At 41.0% G+C, this 18,392-nt stretch overlaps 1 protein-coding gene and 1 pseudogene across 1 annotated transcript in view; both read left to right on the top strand.

Annotated features, from left to right (window-relative positions):
* Positions 1-7,168, top strand: part of USP38 (ubiquitin specific peptidase 38) — a 44,278-nt gene extending 37,110 nt beyond the window's left edge. Inside the window, exon 10 of the mRNA XM_075543751.1 lies at positions 2,801-7,168. Coding sequence (XP_075399866.1) covers positions 2,801-2,962 — 162 coding nt within the window. The 3' untranslated portion in view covers positions 2,963-7,168. The remainder of the gene's footprint in view (positions 1-2,800) is intronic.
* Positions 7,169-13,411: 6,243 nt separating this feature from the next.
* LOC142442285 (PC4 and SFRS1-interacting protein pseudogene) lies at positions 13,412-14,582 on the top strand (annotated as a pseudogene).
* The last annotated feature ends 3,810 nt before the right edge of the window (positions 14,583-18,392 follow it).

The following is an 18,392-nucleotide window of genomic DNA, read 5'->3' as shown; positions in this document are numbered from 1 at the left end:
GTCGAGGAATTTAGAGAATAGTACTTCTGAAATGGGATTCTGACTTTATGTGACATGAGCTGCACTTAAACACTATCGAATCATCTTACTTTCTAATGTGAATGCAGTATGAAAGCATTCACTGCCATCAAGTCCATTCTCTTGACTCATAGTGACCCAATAGGACAAAGTAGAACTGCCCCACAGTCTCCAAGGCTGTGACATTACGGAAGCACACAGCTCCATCTCCCATGTCGCAGGTGGTGGGTGCAAGAGTTCTTTATTGGCATTCAGGTAGATTGCTTGGATAAAGGACTCTAAAAAGTAGAATACGTAAAGATCTTTTTGTTCTTTGGAGTACCTGGGAATTACAATAAAACCAAAGTAACGAAAAAGTAATTCATAAAAACCATTGGGTAAAATTTGGAAATGGTTTATACTGCTTATGTAGGCCATTTTACATTAGATTTATTATCTTTTTTTTAAATCCTTTTATTAGGGGCTCATACAACTCTTATGTGTAAAGCACATTTGTACATTCGTTGCCCTCATCATTCTCAAAACATTTGCTCTCCACTTAAGCCCCTGGCATCAGCTCATTTTTTTCTCCTCCCTCCCCACCCTCCCCTCCCTCATAAACCCTCAATAATTCTAAATTATTTTGTCATATCTTTCCCTGTCCGACATCTCCCTTCACCCACTTTTCTGTTGTCCATCCCCCAAGGAGGAGGTCACATGTAGATCCTTATAATCGGTATCCCCTTTCCAACCCACCCTCCCTCTACCCTCCCAGTATCGTCACTCACATCACTGGTCCTAAAAGGATCATCCACCCTGAATTCCTTGTGTTTCCAGTTCCTATCTGTACCAGTGTACCTCCCCTGGTCTAGCCAGATTTGTAAGGTAGAATTGGGATCATTGATAGTGGGGGAGGAGGAAGCATTTAGGAACTAGAGGAAAGTTGTATGTTTCATTGTTGCTATATACCACCCTCCCTGAGACCCTTCTGTAAGGGGATGTTCAGTGGCCTACAAATGGGCTTTGGGTCTCCACTCCATACTTCCCTCCTCATTCACTATGATAAGATTTTTTTGTTCTGATGATGCCTGATACCTGATCCCTTTGATACCTCGTGATCGCACAGGCTGGTGTGCTTCTTCCATGTGGTCCTTGTTGCTTCTGAGCTAGATGGCCGCTTGTTCACCTTCAATCCTATAAGACACCAGACCATAGATCTTTTAGTAGCCGGGCACCATCAGCTTTCTTCGCCACATTTGCTTATGAGATTTATTATCTGTGGGTCCCTTTCAGCCATAAAAGTATATGATTATTTTGTAGTTGCTTCAGAGAAATAAGATATCCATAATATAAAGAGAGAAATCAGGGTAAGCTAGATTGCCCTTCCAGTTCCCCCCATAACAAACAAACAAACAAAATGAATGTTTTGTAAAGGAAGGCTGATTAAAATATCTAATTAGACCCATAGGGGCAGTTTTATTCTGTCTTATAGGGTTGCAATGAGTCAGCATTGATTTGATGGCAATAAAGGGGGGAAGGGGAGTGCATGAGAATGAGAAAAAGAACAGAAATATTTTATTTTTGGAATTATCGTTGAATAACTTTTGGTTAAAATGAAGGCTAAAATAAAAGACAAATCTAAATCTTCAATTAGATAAAAAAATTTCTTCCTGTTTGCAAATATTCAACATGGCAATAAATAATTTTCTAACTAGTCCACACACACACAATATATCTAATTAGAAATTTTATACTATTATGTGATTCTCAGAAGAGAATAAAATATCTGAGCTTTTAGTTGAAGAGTGAGGCACTGTGCTGTTTTTATTATGCAAGATGATTGTGCCTAACAAATAGTTACATTATTGCCAGTGGCTTTTAGATCTTTTAGAGTTGTTGCTCTTGAAAATTGTAGATTCTTTTTTTTAAGTTAAAGATTAGTTTTTTTAAAAAGGGCACATGCCAGAGTCTTTGGCATACTCTCGAGTATAAACGTATGTGCACAGGTCGCACAGTGGCGGGGGCGGGGAGGGGGGAGGCTGTGCATCGCAAGGTCAGTAGTTGCCAACCACCAGCTGCTCCCATAAAAATTTAGTCTCTGAAGCCCACAAAGACAGCTTCACCTTGTCCTGTAGGGTCACCCGGAGTCGCAATCCACTCGATGGTAAAGAGACTAAGGAATTTGTAGACCCAGAGTTTTAGAATTCGGTTTTATATCTGACTGAATGAATTTGACATTCATTCACATTTCTCCTACTTAGTCCTCTCACTCCCCTGGGTGATACAAGCAGTCACACATTTGGCTGCAAACCAAAAGATTGGAAATTCAAATATATCCAGTGGGTACCAGGTCACACAGCCTTTAATAACTCCATGTGTACAGAGTAGCCATGCGTTGTAATCAATTGACAGAAGCTAGCCCTTTTTTATTAGCCTTCTCATTTGAGATCATTAGTGATGTATTCCAAAGGACCCTTGGGTTACACAATGGGCCAGGAGCTGCAAGGTCATCAATTTAAACCCAGCAGCTGTTCTGTAGAAGAAAAATAAGGCTATTTGTTGCTGTAAAGATTTGCTATCGCAAAAAGTCGCCATGGGGGCCCTATGAATGGGAATCAACGATGGGAAGGTAGTGGGTTCAGTGTCGATCCGTTCTAGGCACACAGAAGAATATAACTGGTTCCTAGCAAAAGTTCTCATCATCTGATTGGGGAAAAAAAGGTAAGTCCTGTAAAGACGTAAGTGTAATTTTTACCCAGTTGTCTTAACATTTTAATTTTATAAGAATTATTTTTAATTTTAGGAGCAGGAGTTGAACGCTCGAGCCCGGGCTCTACAAGCTGCATCTGCCTCCTGTTCATTCCGTCCCAATGGATTTGATGACAATGACCCTCCGGGAAGCTGTGGGCCAACTGGTGGAGGGGGTGGAGGTGGCTTTAACACAGTTGGCAGACTCGTATTTTGATCCTGAGAGACTCCAAATGCACTGATCACAAAACATCCAATACTACGACTGTTAAAATGTCAGACTGTAACAAATTTTTTATTTTTCTTTCCATTAGACCCTTATACTTTAAGAAAACACACTCAGTGTTGTTTCTATTTTCTTCACAATACATTTATTAACAAAACGCATCATGGGAAAACAAAAAAATCTACCTCTTAAAATTCCATTTGCTTTTATGGTTAGATGTGCTTGACCAAAAATTTTCATAGGAAAATATGTACCTGGATCCCTAATTAAGCTGCATCAAATTTAGTACAGGCACTTAAATGGTCCTAGTTTTACTGAATGAAAAAATATAATTCATTTAGCATCCTTTATTAAAGAATTCATGTGAGAGGGGAAGGAAATGTCTTTTTTTAAAAAAGAGAATGGAAACCTGTTATTTCCCGTGTAGTCGACCCCATTATTAAATTCAAGTTCTTGCAAAGAGTAGAGGTGGTAAAGTTTCCAGTGCAGGCAATAACACAATGTATCAAGCTATCTCGTACTTTTCAGGTTTTTGTTTAGTGACGTCTTCAGTATCACTGTGTCTGCATTTCAAGTACAAATGTCAAAGAACAAAGATTATTTATACTTACGTGCTGAATTGATTTTAAGAGAGGTGCATGATCCTGTAGAAGCAACATTTTTACCTGAAAATTGCTAACTTTGTAGTATTTCTAATTGTTTCAGAATTTTAAAATTCTATTTCAGGGAGTATCTTTTGTGTGTTTTGAAGGAGGTGAGTTCTGTATGTGCCTTGCAGTACTGTAATTCAAAAATAGGAATCTTTGGCTGCAGAAATTTTAAAAAAACAAAATGCTAGGATGTAAATTTTTGTGTGTTAACATTAAAATTATAACTTTCCAGAAGTACAATCTGGTGGTTCTAAATCACTAAGTATGATAGTTCATTTTTAACTCTTAGGAGAATTTGGAATAAATGAATCCAGTCAAATGAAAACATCTTTTTGATTTTGTTACTTAATCCTCAGAATATTAAACATTGATCACCTATTTTAGATTTGTACCTTTGTTTTTCTTTATTTGTGTCTGTCATGTTTTGTAATGGTCTCTCTGTCATACTTTTGGATAAAATCTGAAACTCGATATTTTCTTTTGCCAGGAAACTGAAAACATGTTCTTTCTCCTGGGCTGGATAACAAAGCATTCCGGAGTTGCCCTGATTAGACGTCTTCCTAAAGATTGCAGCTTCTCTACGGTTTCTGTGTTGTTCTGAAGGTGGCGCTCATATTTGTATTGAAAACACTTTAGGGAAAGAATGTTTCCTGGTGATCCGAGTTTTACCTTTTTCCCAAACTTGTGTGAAGATCGTTTAAAAAACTCCTCTTTGTCCCCACCATCTCCTGCCCCTAACCTGTTTCCAGCCCCTAGGAAGATAAGGGAAATAGACCGGCTTATTTAAAAACTGGAACTTCTTTGAAGAATTCATCACTACTTGTCTTTAAACGAGTGATCCAGGCTTTCTATCACATTGCGTTGTGCTTCCTCTTGTTCTTAACTACTCTGTGTACCTGGTTATCTGTTGGCTGTGCCCACAAGTTGGCTCTGGCCACAGCAGCCCCACTCGCAGCAGAAGGCTGCACTGCTCGGTCCCATACCATCCTCACAGGTGTTCCTGGGCCTGAGGCCATGGGCGCAGCCTCCTGCCATTCCATCTCTTCCTCTTTGTGCTGCCCTCCAGAGACTGGTCTCCTGACAACATGTCTAAAGTATGTAAGATGAAGGCTGCTGTCCTCGCCTCTGGTGCACTCTGGTCAGACTTCCCATGCAGATCCCTTAGTCCTCTCACCATTCCGTGGTGCTTTCACTGTTCCTCTCCAGCACCATAAAGCGATTTATTGGCTAGGTCATTTATAATCAGATAATGTTACGCGTAGCCTATAGTAAAAGTGGTGAAGTCATTTAATGTGGGTGGGTTAAGGTTGGGCTAAGATATTACTGGGAACTTCTTAAAAGACAAACTTATGGCTTTGCCTATGAATATTGAATTTTCAAAATGATAAAAAGTTGGAATTCTAGTTACATATTAATACTGAGTCTGGTCAAAATAGAACTCAGGACCAGAATAATCAAAATCTTCATTCTAAAGCTCTTCGAACAAGTAGGTAATAATATGATTGCTCTGATCAGTTTACCCCTTTGTTCCTTACTTACGGCCTTAATTGTCAGACTAGGGCTTTCCTTCAGTTTTTCTTACCTGGCTAGTCTTTTCTTTCTTTTCTATGTCATTTTGAAGCATTCTGAGCTCAGAGTGACTCAAATACTAGTGCTGTTTCTCTTGAGTTCAATCCAAAGTGAACATTGTAAGTTAGTTTATTTGTTGCTGCACATTAGGCTTCACTGCCAACTAAACTGAAAAACTGGAAATCCAAATCTTTTCTACTCAAAGAATATTGTTAACACAATGAGAAAAATGGAATTTTCTTAAGAGCGAGCTAGATAGGAAGTGTAAATGATAATGTTCATGCCAACCTTGTAACCTGCCACAAAGTAGATGGCTACTTCCGATTCCACTACCTCTGATTCATGATATCTTCAGATCTCAAGTTTTAGGAAGAAATCTATCTTATTCTCCATTTTGGGCATCATTCCACCACCTCTCTTCAAGCTAGACCAGTGGTTCTCAACCTTCCTAATGCCGCGACCCTTTAATACAGTTCCTCACCCACAACCATAACATTATTTCCATTGCCTTTTCATAACTGTAATTTTGCTACTGTGATGAATCGGGCGACCTCTGTGAAAGGGTTGTTCAACCCCAAAGGGGTCACACCCACAGGTTGAGAACCACTGAGCTAGATAATCGGAGAAGCAAGACCAAGTCCTATCTTGCCTCCATATATCTTATGCTTCTAGTGGAATCTATTGATTTTAGAAAGATTTCTCATAGTACCCAGACTACCAGGTTCTTGTGACAGGTTCAGAAAACCTATAATAACTCAGACCTGGAAAGAAAAGGGTCCTGAGTGTTCTTTTTATCATAATTGATATTTTTTATAAAAGCAGTTTTCATACAGCACTTTGAAAAACCAGAAAGCTTGCCTGCCCTCAAAAGAGACGGTGAAATTATTCTGCATGTTTTATATAGTACAAGAAGGTTATACTCGTATGGCTTTCCACCTGCTTTTTCTTAAGTTTAGCTTACTATAGCATGTCCGAAGAAGAGAATAATGAGCTTAGCAGATTTCATAGATTGTTATTAGCCCAGTAACATCTGAAGGAAGAGTTTAAGCCTTTGGTAATGTAATCCTATAACTGGTTAAAGTGTAGTATGAAGTTGATCAAATGAAGCTGTAAAATCTAAAACAAGCAGTTACTGCTGTTGGTTTCCATTGAGTCAACACCAATTCATGGTAACCCAGAGTAGACAAGCCATCAGCACTAACAGACTCAAGTCTTCAAAGTGTGCGCCTGGTTTTGCTTTACTAACTTTCTCGTCAAGCCCCCATTTGGCAGTGAGTGAACCTCAAAGTAAACAGTTATTTACATAAAATACAACAAATCAAACTGCTTTTTTCTTTCCTCTTTTTTAAGCTACTTTGAACAAGTAAACTATAGGCTTCCTAGATGGGGGGTGGGGGTGGCTATTGAACTTTAAAGCAAAATAAGAATTTTTATAAAATCCACCATCTGGATTTTACAAATCCAAAGGACCATGTTAAGTAAAACCTTGAGCCCCAATGTTACATAACCAGTGTGGATTTAACATTAAAAATAGAATCTTAAGAAGTCAGCCAAGTGTGTCGCCAGCTCTCATCAATGGCCCTGTGTTCTGTCCTGCAGTTGTTTTGTTCACAGATCCTGTGTTTTCAAGTTTTACTTTACTGGACAAACACATTGATTTCAGAGGGATGAGGAGGTGGGCATTCTCTGATTAGACCGGCGGATCTTAAACATCATCCACATTAGGATCACTTGGAGGACTTACAAGGGAAAACCAGGCCCTCCCCAGACCAGTTAAGGTGGGACTGGGCATGGATGTTATTTTGACGTTTCTCAGGTGATTTTAATATGCAGCCTGGTGTGTGAACTTCTGGGTTGGAAAGGAAGTATGTTCTAGAGCAGGTGTCAAACTCAATGAAAACATGGGCCTTTTGGTGCAGCAGGCAAGATTCACGGGGGCCACATCACATTTACAAATTTTGTTAAATTTATATTTTGAAGTGAGGATTCAGGAATATGGATAGGATACTTTAAAACTATATAATTGCTTTTATTTAAACATTTATTTTTTAATGTATTTATAAAACTAAAATTATTCTCTTTTACCTGAAGCTTGCCAGCGCTTTCCTCCTACTAGTTTTCAGTTACCTCTTATGTTGTTACCGGAAACTATAACAAAGTGACTCATAAAAACCACAAAATGTTGGACAGCTGACAAACGTGATGTACAATCGTAATGGCGTCCCTCTAAAAATGTTAACTAGCTCTGCCACTAGGTCTGATTCATCACAGCACAACCCAGAGTGCTCTTTCTAACCTTTTCACTGTTGGGATCTGTTTACATTACGTGACACTGAGTGTGGCAGCCATATCGGTTCCAAACGTCGCCGGAACTGAATCAGCGTGTTTATACATGCCCACAGCCCCCTAGGAAAGGCACTGGGCCACCTGTACACTCATCTCCAGTAGTTAAAGAGTTCAGGAGGGAATTGTGTGAACACTATTGCCTCGATCTCCCCTAAGTGCTATTTTCTTCATAGCTATTTTTTCTATTTTCATTTTATTTCAGAGCATCACAGGCCACAAAAAATTACCTCGGGGGCTGCGTGCGGCCTGCGGGCCACCAGTTTGACACCCCTGTTCTAGAGCTTTTATCCAAGGGCATTAGGGTTTGTTGACATATGCTGCAACTGATAGATTGTGCACAAGGACTTCAAAAAGTTCTTGGGAAACAAAATTTTTATGCAAAGATTTTGAAGTCTAATATAATCAGGCTTCTGTGAATCTCCTTTCTGAATAAAGAAACATGTAAGCTAAGGAACTTGCTCAGAATCATGCAGCTACTACAGTGTGAAACAGTGGAACCCAGGTCTTCAGAAGTCCTCGGTGCTCGGAGGAAAGGCAGTATCAAGTAGGAGACAAATGTGAGCAAAAGCACTTGGTACAACTGAGTCAGTTGTGACTTAGCGGAGGAGCAGAAAGCCACTGAGCAAAAGGTTTAAGCCATACATTTTATACAAGAAAATTTCTAATAACTTCTTAAGCACATGTATAGCACGCCTCCTAAGAAGAAATGAGACGCCCTATGTTAAAACCTGTAGGTAGTGATCAAAGGGGTGGAGCTACAGTGCTCCTGTTTGCTTCCTTTGTTAGCCTCATCTCTGCCAGTTCCCCTTTCTGTTCTCTCAGCCACACTGGACTCTGCATAGTTTGGACGCAGCTGTCGTGCACTCCTGTTGCGTGGCTCATTGGAAAAGTGAGCCTCTGTGACCGTGTGCCACGCAGGGTTATTCCTAGGCTGTGTTTGAGGGTGTACAGCAGGCAGGACTGATCCCGCAGAGCCACTGGTGGGTTTGAACTGCTGACCTTTGGGGTTAATAGGCAACCACTTAACCATTGCTTTCCTTTCTTTGGTTTCAGTTGACTAATTCCTGCTTGCTTTTGCCGTTTCGTTTCACTGTGCTTAAACATACTAGTCTGCTCTTAATCCTGGGTTGGGTCTTATGTTTGCATTGGTACTTTGCACAGTAATGATGTACATAAAGTTATTTATTTAATGCCAATTGTTAGGTGCCATCACGGCCCAGTCCTGTGCCATCGTCATGATTTTCTTATTGTGGCAGCCACCATGTCAATTCATCTCATCACGGGCCTTCCTCGTTTTAGCCAACCCTCTACTTTCCCAAGCACGATGTCCTCTAGGGACTGGTCCCCCTGACAGCATATCCAAAGTACATTTCGCAGTCTCTGTCCTTGCCTCTAAGGACCATTCTTCTGGATATGCTTCTTCCAAGGCAGATTTGTACATTCTTCAGTATTCTTCATCAGCACCGTAATCCAAACACATCGATTCTTCTTTGGTCTTCCTTATTCAGTGTCCAAATTTCACATACACATGAGGCGAGTGAAAGTACCCTAGCTCGGGTCAGGTTCACCCGAGTCCTCCAGGTAACTGCTTTTCAGCGCTTCATCCTTCACATTGAGTTGTCGTCCATACGAAAGGCTGCAATCCTTCATCTTCTTCAACAAATATTTCAAGTCCTTACTTTCAGGAAACAAGGTTGTAGCATCTGCATATCTTGGGTGGTGAATTAGCCTTCCTCCAATCCTGATGCTACATTTTTCTTCGCTTATGCCAGTACTACCTCAATGCTTTTGGGTTTTAAGTTCTATGAGGGTCCAGATTGTTTACTTTCATGGATTCCATACCCTAATGCAGCGGTTCTCAACCTGTGGGTCACGACCCCTTTGGGAGTCGAACGACCCTTTCATAGGGGTCGCCTGATTCATAACAGTAGCAAAATTACAGTTGTGAAGTAGTAACAAAAATAGTTTTATGGTGGGGGGGGGGTCACCACAGCATGAGGAACTGTATGAAAGGGTCACGGCATGAGGAAGTTGAAAACCACTGCTCTAAAGACATTGATTATTGACAAAATTGAAAGCAAACAGTGAGGATGATATGTCAAGGCCAAGGCCTCCTCTTGTTCATAGGAAAGTTTTAAAATTGGAAGGGTTTGAAATCAGGCAACACCCTTTTCTCAGCAGTTGAAAAGAAAACTGAAGCACTACTGATATTGTGAGTGTCACAACAAATGTTAGACACAAGCCCTAGTCCAGTCATTTAGCTTTGAGGTAGATTCCAGACGCACATTGATTTTTCCATATTTTGAATGGTCGATTTCCTTTGACTTGCTCATTCACTTTAAAAATATTCAAATTGATAGCTATTGTTTTCAGTGAAAAATAATAAACAGTTGGAATAATTGCCTGCTATTACGCTCAAATCTTGAGAAATATGAAAACAATGTAAATAATATTATCAGGTTATCATTGCTTCCTCTAAAAAGCATTTTATTTGTTTTAACCTGGAAATGTGTAAAGAAAAATAAAATGTTTAATAAGCACTGGAAGAGAAGATAGTCGATGAAAAATATCTTGGTTAATCACTTAATTAGTTTCCCCCTGGCTGCCAGAAAAGACTAATTCTACAGTAGGGTAGGGAGAGTTGCTGAGTACCATTGATTTGGTGGTCCAACCCACAGTGACCTGCGCACAGAATGAAACACTGACACAGCAGAAGGCACTATGATAAGGTGCTGGGTCCAGTCCAAAGAACCAGAGGTCAATGAGCCAAATACAGAGCCAAACTCAGCAAGCCAGCAGAGAAGCCCACAGATGTCTGCTTGTATAAAAACTAGGCCACACCTTCAAAGTAAGTTCATCACGGCTGGGACCTGAATGAGAATGGCATTTCACCCTCATCTTATCAACTGAGTTGATACGGCAGGTCCCATTGTGGCATTGATCACTGTTCGGTTTCATCATGGGGGATCGTTAGGCTTTAACCGCCAAACCACTGAGATCCCTGCCGTGTTTCCACGAAACTATCACCGTCTCTTTCCTGGTTTGAGTGCCACTTGACTCATGAACTGACCAAGCAAGCAACAGAATCGCTAAAGAAAGAAACCGGTTTAGAGCCCAAAAAACATCCAGCTGGATATTACAATCCTCCTCTTTAGGGAGTGCTCGCCTGTGAGCATTTACATGGGACACGAATATTACCACATTTTGTGCCCATTGAGACTCATCAAAATATTTTGTTGGACCACTTTGCCTTCAATCTTCTAATTCTTATACTCCAAACCATTAGTTACTGTCTATAATCAGTGCAGTTGTATATCTCTCAGTCTCGACTGAGTGGTGAGGAGCTCATCAGTACCAGCGAACATCGCACGACCCGCCCAAGAGAAGCAGGTGGAGCCATCACACTCACTGCCATCGAGTCAACACTGGCTTACAGCGACAACGCCCATGGGTTTCTGCGACTGTACAGAAGTGGAAAGCCCAGCCTTTCTCCTGCAGAGCTGCTGGTTCTGAACTGTTGACCACACAGATCACCCTCACATTAGGCCCGAGTTAGTTAAATGTCTGATCAAATAGCAAAAAACCCAAACCCGCTGCCATTGGATCTATGCTGCCTGAGTAATCCTATTGTAGGCTACTTTTTAAATTGATAATTTTGTTGCCCCCCCCACCCCCCATGGTCTAGACAAAGTAAACAACCAAATGTATTGATCAAAATTCTGTTCCCTGGGAGGGTTTTTTTTCTTCAGTCGTTGAATTTCAGGGATCATAATTGGACTCAACACTACAGCAGCTCATTTCCAATTAGTGCTAAAATTATCTGTAATTAAGCATAAGCTTTTCTACTGGGTTAAATGTTCAAATTCCCCAGGATGCCAGGAGAGTGAGGGAGAGAGAAAACTATAGTAAGAGTGTAAAATCTGCCCACTGGACTGACTTCTCATACCTCTTCCACCTGATGTTGTATTACACACACAACCTTGATTGGCAGCTCCAGTCATAGTCATGACTTATCCCACATTTAGTCCCCCAGGGCCTAGGAGAGTGGGTTAAGTGTTTGCCCTGGGCAGCAGCTTGAAAGCACCCATGAAGATGTATAGTCTCTGAAATCCCGAGGGGCAGTTCTACGCTGTCCTATAGGATCACTATGAGTTGGAATTGACTCATTGACAGTGAGTTTTGAGTGCCCAGGAGAGAAGCAAGATGGGAAGGCCACACAGCTAGGAACAGTTTATATTTTCACCCGGCTGATTGAAAAGATCTAATAGGAGGGCTGATTCCCTTTGGACACTGGCTCTTTGCTGCTCTGGGCAGCGGAGGGAGGAAGCCCTAGCTGGAGCTAGCAAATAAACTCCTTTTGCATCTCAAAAAAAAGAAAAAAGATCTAATAGAAATTGGACAGCATCTTTGAAAGAGTCCTGGCTTAGGAGTGGAACTAAATTATCTCCAGAATAAATGCTGATCTGGAACCATGCTAACAATTTAAAAGCAAGCCTCAAAAGGATCAGTCATATGTAAGCAATTTTAAAACATGCAGAATAAAGTCAAATCCTCTTAGGAAATACACCCAACCCAGCACTTGTGAAAGTGAAATCACAGGGTCTAGCATCTGCGCAAAATTACACATTTGAAGAATAAAGTCCTGATACGTATGCTATGGCATGGATTAACCAGGTACAAGAGGACAAATAATATATCATCCCAAGTATAATAAATATTTATTGTTAGGTGCCATCGTGTCGTCTCTGACCCACAGTGACCCTATATACTACTGAATGGAACACTGCCCAGCCCTGTGCCATCCTCTCAGTTGTTCTTATACCTGAGCCCTTTGTTGCGTCCACGGTGTCAATCCATCTGACTGAGGGCCTGCCTCTCTTTAGCTCTCCCTCCACTTTACTGTGCATGATGTCCTTCCCCAGGGACTGGTCTCTCCTACCAATGTGTCCAGCGTATGTAAGTATGCTCTAAGGAGCTTTTTGGCCACACTTCTTCCAAGGCAGATCGGTTTGTCCTTTGAGCAGTCCACGGTACTTTCAGTATTCTCCAACACCCCAATTCAAATGTACCCATTCTTCTTCAGTCTTGCTAATTGCATGTCCAACTTTCACATGCATATGAGGTGATTAAAAACACCCTTGACGTGGGTCAGGCACACCTTAATCCTCAAGGTAATAGCCTTCCTTTTCACGGTTTAAAGAGGTCTTGTGCAGCAGATTTAACCAGCGCAATGCATCTTTTGATCTCTTGCCTGCTGATTCCATGAGCATTGATTATGGATCCAAACAAGATGAAATAACTGACCATTTGAACCTCTTCTCCATATTCATGATTTACCTACAGAATAAAGTTCAGGTTCTTAAAAACCAACAACTACACATAATCAGTAAACTATACAGCCCTCAAATTCAGCCTGCTGCCTGACTTGGGAAATATAATGTTATTGGTGTACTGCCTTACTATTTGTTTAGGTAATATCCATGGCTGGTTTTACATTACAATAGCGGGGTTAAGTAATTGTGACTGAGATTGCTAACCGCTAACATGTGGACTAGAATCTTATTCAGAAAAACTGGCAGCTGAGATACAAGAACAGAAGCAAAGCAGCCATCTTATTTTAATTAAAAAAAAAAGCATGCAAGCTCTAAGACAAGACAATGGAATGACATCCAAAAAGTGGATAAAGAAAAAGCAAAGCTATTAACCTAGAACACTATGGAATTCTACAGAAACATTCTTCAAAATAAATGGAAATAGACATCTTTAGGCAAATGCTGGCAGCATTTCCCCTCGAATATTTGCTCTACAAGATAGGTTGAAAAAAAAAAAAAGATAGATTGAGAAAATTCTTTAGGCTAGAGGAAAATGATACCAGATGGAAATTTCAGCCTCAGCGAAGCAGTCGGATGCATCCTCTGGTGTTGAAACTGAGGAAACGGAAGCTAGTGTTTTGCCAAGGAAGCTTACTGACCACGGGGATGCGACTGAAACTGCCGGAACAGGGAGAGAGAAAAGCAGAGCAGCTAGTGGAAACCCAAGGAGACTGAGTAGCGACCACCGCAGGAGCGTCCCTCCACCTAAAAGCGAGTCCCCAAAGAAGTCAAGATTCCCCCAAACTGTGGCAGACCCCAATGGTCAAACTGCCTTGCTCTTCAGAGAGTGACATGGGAACCGAAGGAGAGAAAAGTGAGCAAAGGGGGCAAGAGGCAAAACAACCTAAAGAGCAACTGAAAAAGGAGGAAGGAGGCGCAAAGGAAGAAGATCAACCAAGAAATGAGCCAAATAAACAAAACCAAAAAAAAGAAGGGAAGGAAGCAGCAGAATCTTAACAAAAAAATTTACCCAAAGCAGGGTTGCAGGGGAGACACAGAATGTGAAAAGAAGAGAAAAGGTGGACAGTTTCCAGGCTGCCCAAAGCAGGCACATGCTGAAGGAAGCTCCAGGGAACTCAAGCAAATGGAGACGGAGCAGCAGGATAAAGATAAAGGCCTAAAGCCAGAAGTTAGGAAAGTGAGGAAGAAGCATCAATGGATTCTCGGCTTTACAGAATATATGCTGAAATTAAAAATTCACTCAGAATTGACAACCTTGATGTGAGCAGATGTTTTGAGGTCTTGGATGAACTTGCTTCACTTCAGGTCATGATGCAACCAGCTCAGAAACGCACGGAGATCATTACAATGGAAAAAAACGATTCAATTAGGTTATCATGAAAAAAATCTACAATGTTGAACAAGTTAAAAAGATGTTTTTCCGTGAAGGAGACTCTCTGATCACACAAGTGCTGACTCTATCTCTTGCTCAACAAGGGGGAAGTGCCAAACACAAAGTTAGAAAAGGAGCACACGGGTTCAAAGCCTGTAAATGGAGGGTCGGATGCACAGGACCGTGGTCAGCCACAGCCGTGAAGAAGCAAAGACCACCATGAGCCCAGCACTAAGAAAGAGACGGCTGGCGAAGAGAGAGCCAGGGAGCTATTTCTGGAAGAGTCCACACTTGATTATGAGGCTGAAGCACCGGAAACAGGGTGTGCAAGGTGTTTGTAATGGTTTTCATGGGAAATAGACTGCTGATAATAAAGTTTTACATTTTTATAAGCATAGGTTTGGGCATTAAAAATTTGTTTTGCAACCTGGTATTCTGTGATGCTCACCTTTCCAACATGATTGCTGAAGACAAAATGGGTGCATAAGCAAATGTGGTGAAGAAAGCTGGTGCCCAGCTATCAAGAGATTTAGTATATGGGGTCTTAAAGGCTTGAAGTTAAACAAACAGACATCTAGCAAAGAAGCAACAAGTCCACATGGGAGAACACACCAGCCTGTGCGATTGTGAGGTGTCGGCAGAATCAGGTAACAGGCACCAAAAGACACAAAACAAAACAAAAACATATTGTTGAGAATGAGGAGTATCAGAGCAGAGACCCAAAACCCATCTGTAGACAATAGGACAACCCCCCACTGAAGGGTCACAGGGAAAGGATGAGTCAACCAGGGTGCAGTACAGCACCAATGAAACACAATATTCCTCTGATTCTTTGAGTTTTCCTCACCACCCACAATCATGACCCCAGTGCTGCCTTTTATTTCTGGATAGACTGGAGCATGTACACTGGTAGAGATAAGAGATCAGGACACACGGAATCCAGGTCAGATAAACCCCACAGGAACAGAAATGGGAACAGTTATACCAGGAGGGTAGGGGCGGAAGGGGAGGAAGGAGGAACCAATTGCAATGATCAAAGCATAATCCCTGTCCACTCCCCATGCCCCGCCCAGGGGGATAAACAACAGAAACATAGGTGAAGGGAGACAGCGGTCAGTGTAAGATAAGAAAATAGTAATTTATAATTTATCAAGGAGTCACAGGGTGGGAAGGGGCAGAGAGGGAAACAAGAGGAGCTGATGCCAAGGACTCAAATGGAAAGTGAATGTTTTCCAGGAGGGGAAGGGAAGGGGAGGGTGGGGTGGAAAGGGGAAACTGATCACACTGATCTACATATAAATCCCTCCCTGGGGGACGGACAACAGAAAAGTGGGTGAAAGGAAACATCAGTCAGTGTAAGACATGAAAAGATAATAATTTATAAATTATCAAGGATCCATGAGGGAAGGGGGAGGGGGAAATTGAGAAGCTGATACCAAGGACTCAAGTAGAAAGCATGTTTTGAGAATGATGAGGGCAACAAATGTACAAATGTGCTTGACACGATGGATGGGTGGATGGATGGATGGATGGATGGATGGATGGATGGATGGATGGATGGATCGATGGATCGATGGATCGATGGATCGATGGATCGATGGATGGATGGTGACAAGAGCTGTATGAGTCCCCCCCCCAATAAAATTGTTTTTTAAAGTAAATGTTTACAAAATGATGATGGCAACATATGTACAAATATACTTTTGATGTGTGGAATGTTATAAGAGCTCTAAAAGCCCCCCAACAAAATGAACGTTTTAAAAAACCTTGCTTGGGGGAAGAAAATTCCATCATCTTATTTTCAAATGAAAACATTATTGTTAATTACACTTCTGCAGGATCAGCAGCTACAATCAACAGTAAAAGTAGGGGTGGGAGGAGAAATCCCTTTAGAAAATGTTAAGCTTCCTTTCTAGACAGTATGGTTGTAGCACGTTTTCATTTAGTGTGTAAGTTAACGTGTAATAGATAGTAATGTTACAGTTGTAAAAGCAATACTCACATAGTACCTTCCCTCTGCCCACTATCCCTTAATACTGTGGGTTTTGTGCATAGTTTTTACACATGTTGGATTTACCAGATTATCTTCTCACTGTTGGTGGATTCTGTAGAAGTATTTTTATAGTAGCTAAAATGTTACTTTTGTGTAAATACTCCCTTCTTTAATCAAAAATTCATTTGAATCTTAATCTACATTGTGCTACACCATCCTGCTTCTTTGTCACAATGTTTTGTTCTGTATACCTTTTTGTATGACAACTTGATATCCAACCAATATGGCACTGACAATTTTGTAAGATACAAAACCCATGTTAATTTTTGAAACTAATTTCGTTGTGTTGCTGGGAATTCAGTGAAATCTGAAGATTTCTTCTGCAGAGAGCAGAGCGGATATGGACTGGGATGAGTGACTCCGGCATTAAGACTATTATCCTCCTTGAAATCAACCATGTAAGGTCCTTTATAGTCCTGAGAGCTAAAATTGAAAACTAAAGTATAAAAGTTTACTTTTTTAAAAAAAGCAATAAAGGAGCAGAATCTCACTGTCACCGTCGGTAGGAGGGAGAGGTGACATGGAGAAGCAATCGGCTGGAGTGCAGGTGGCTGTTAGTTTGGATGAAGGGGAAATTGATACCCTACAAGAGCAGATGGGAAAAATACTATGGAAACAGGGCAAGACCCTGGGAGATTTGATAAACTGTTGAATACAAAAATGGTGATCTAATCTTTAAATCTTCACCTGATGCAAAATTATAAAAGAAAAAAAGGTATTTGTAATGAAGAAGTGATTGCTCTTGCAACGTTCTTTCGTGTGATGCCCAGTTTCATTTATATCACCAAGATTATATATTCCAGCTACTCTTACCTCTTTGTTTCCAACTGTTCAATTCCAATTACCGAGCATTATCAAGGCAGCTTCCTTGCATGGTTGATCAATTTCAGACTGCGCACCTTGGTAGAATTCTTCGATATCTTCGTGACTACTTAGTGGTCAGTTTGTACATGTGAATGATAGGTGTGTGAGCTAGACTCCTTGTGGGATATAGATCTTATTCTATCACACACTCCGGATGAAGCTCAGTGTTCTTTCAGACAGTGAATGTAAAACCATTCCTCTTGAAGTTGCCATTCCTGGCACAGTAGACCATATGGTAGCCTTCACTTAGGGACCGATACCAGTCCATTTCAAACTACTGGGACCCAGGACCTCAATCTTTATGGATTCCATTTAATTTTTTACAACTTCCAATTTTCCTAAATTCATGCTTTATACGTTCCACATTGTGACTAGCAATGTGCGTTTGCATCTGTTTCTTCTCATTTTGATTCATGCCCCCTCAGCAAATGAAGGTCGGAAAAGCTTTACTCACCCACACCACGAAGGGTGACTCCTCACCAGGTACATTTTGAGTGTCTTCACCAGTCATAGGAGCCCTGGTGGTGTAGTGCTGACTTGTTGGGCTGTAACCCACCGTGCCACTCTTCAGGAGAAAGAACTCTACGCCCATCAACCGTTACACCTCGGAAACTCACAGGGGCAATTCTACCCTGTCCTAAAGGGTCGCCATGGGTCAGGAGTGACGAGATGGCAGTGAGTTTGCTTTGAGTTGAGTTCACCAGTCGTGTTTTGAAGGACTCACCTTCTGGCACTATAGCTGACAATCTTTTACTGCTAGCATGAGGTTTTCTTTATCTAATCTGTCAGAAGCAGATAGCCTGTTTCTTCTTCCCAATCTCCTCTTAGTCTGGAAACTCCATTGAAACTGTCCACCGCAGGAGACCCAGCAGCAGGCAAGCAACACACAGCATGGCAAACTGACAGCTAAGTGGTGGATTTTAATAGTTACAAATCAGATCTGGTCATGTATTCTCTTAGAAGCATTATACTTGGTATACTTGATTTATTTTTCTTTTTATTTTTGTTTTAGATTTAATTTTAATAGCCAAGTTTGTTCACTTTTTTTTAAAGATCATTTTATTGGGGGCTCTTACAGCTCTTACAATCCATACATTAATTGTACCAAGCAAAATCATATGTTGCCATCATTATTTTCTAAACATTTAGTTTCTATTTGAGCCCTTGGTATCACTTCTTCTTTTTACCCTTCCTCCCACCCTCATGACCCCTTGATAAATTATAAATTATTATT

The sequence above is a fragment of the Tenrec ecaudatus genome, chromosome 3 (genome assembly GCF_050624435.1).
Source record: "Tenrec ecaudatus isolate mTenEca1 chromosome 3, mTenEca1.hap1, whole genome shotgun sequence".
Classification (NCBI taxonomy): Eukaryota; Metazoa; Chordata; class Mammalia; order Afrosoricida; family Tenrecidae; genus Tenrec; species Tenrec ecaudatus.
This window is presented reverse-complemented; position numbering and strand designations above follow the sequence as displayed.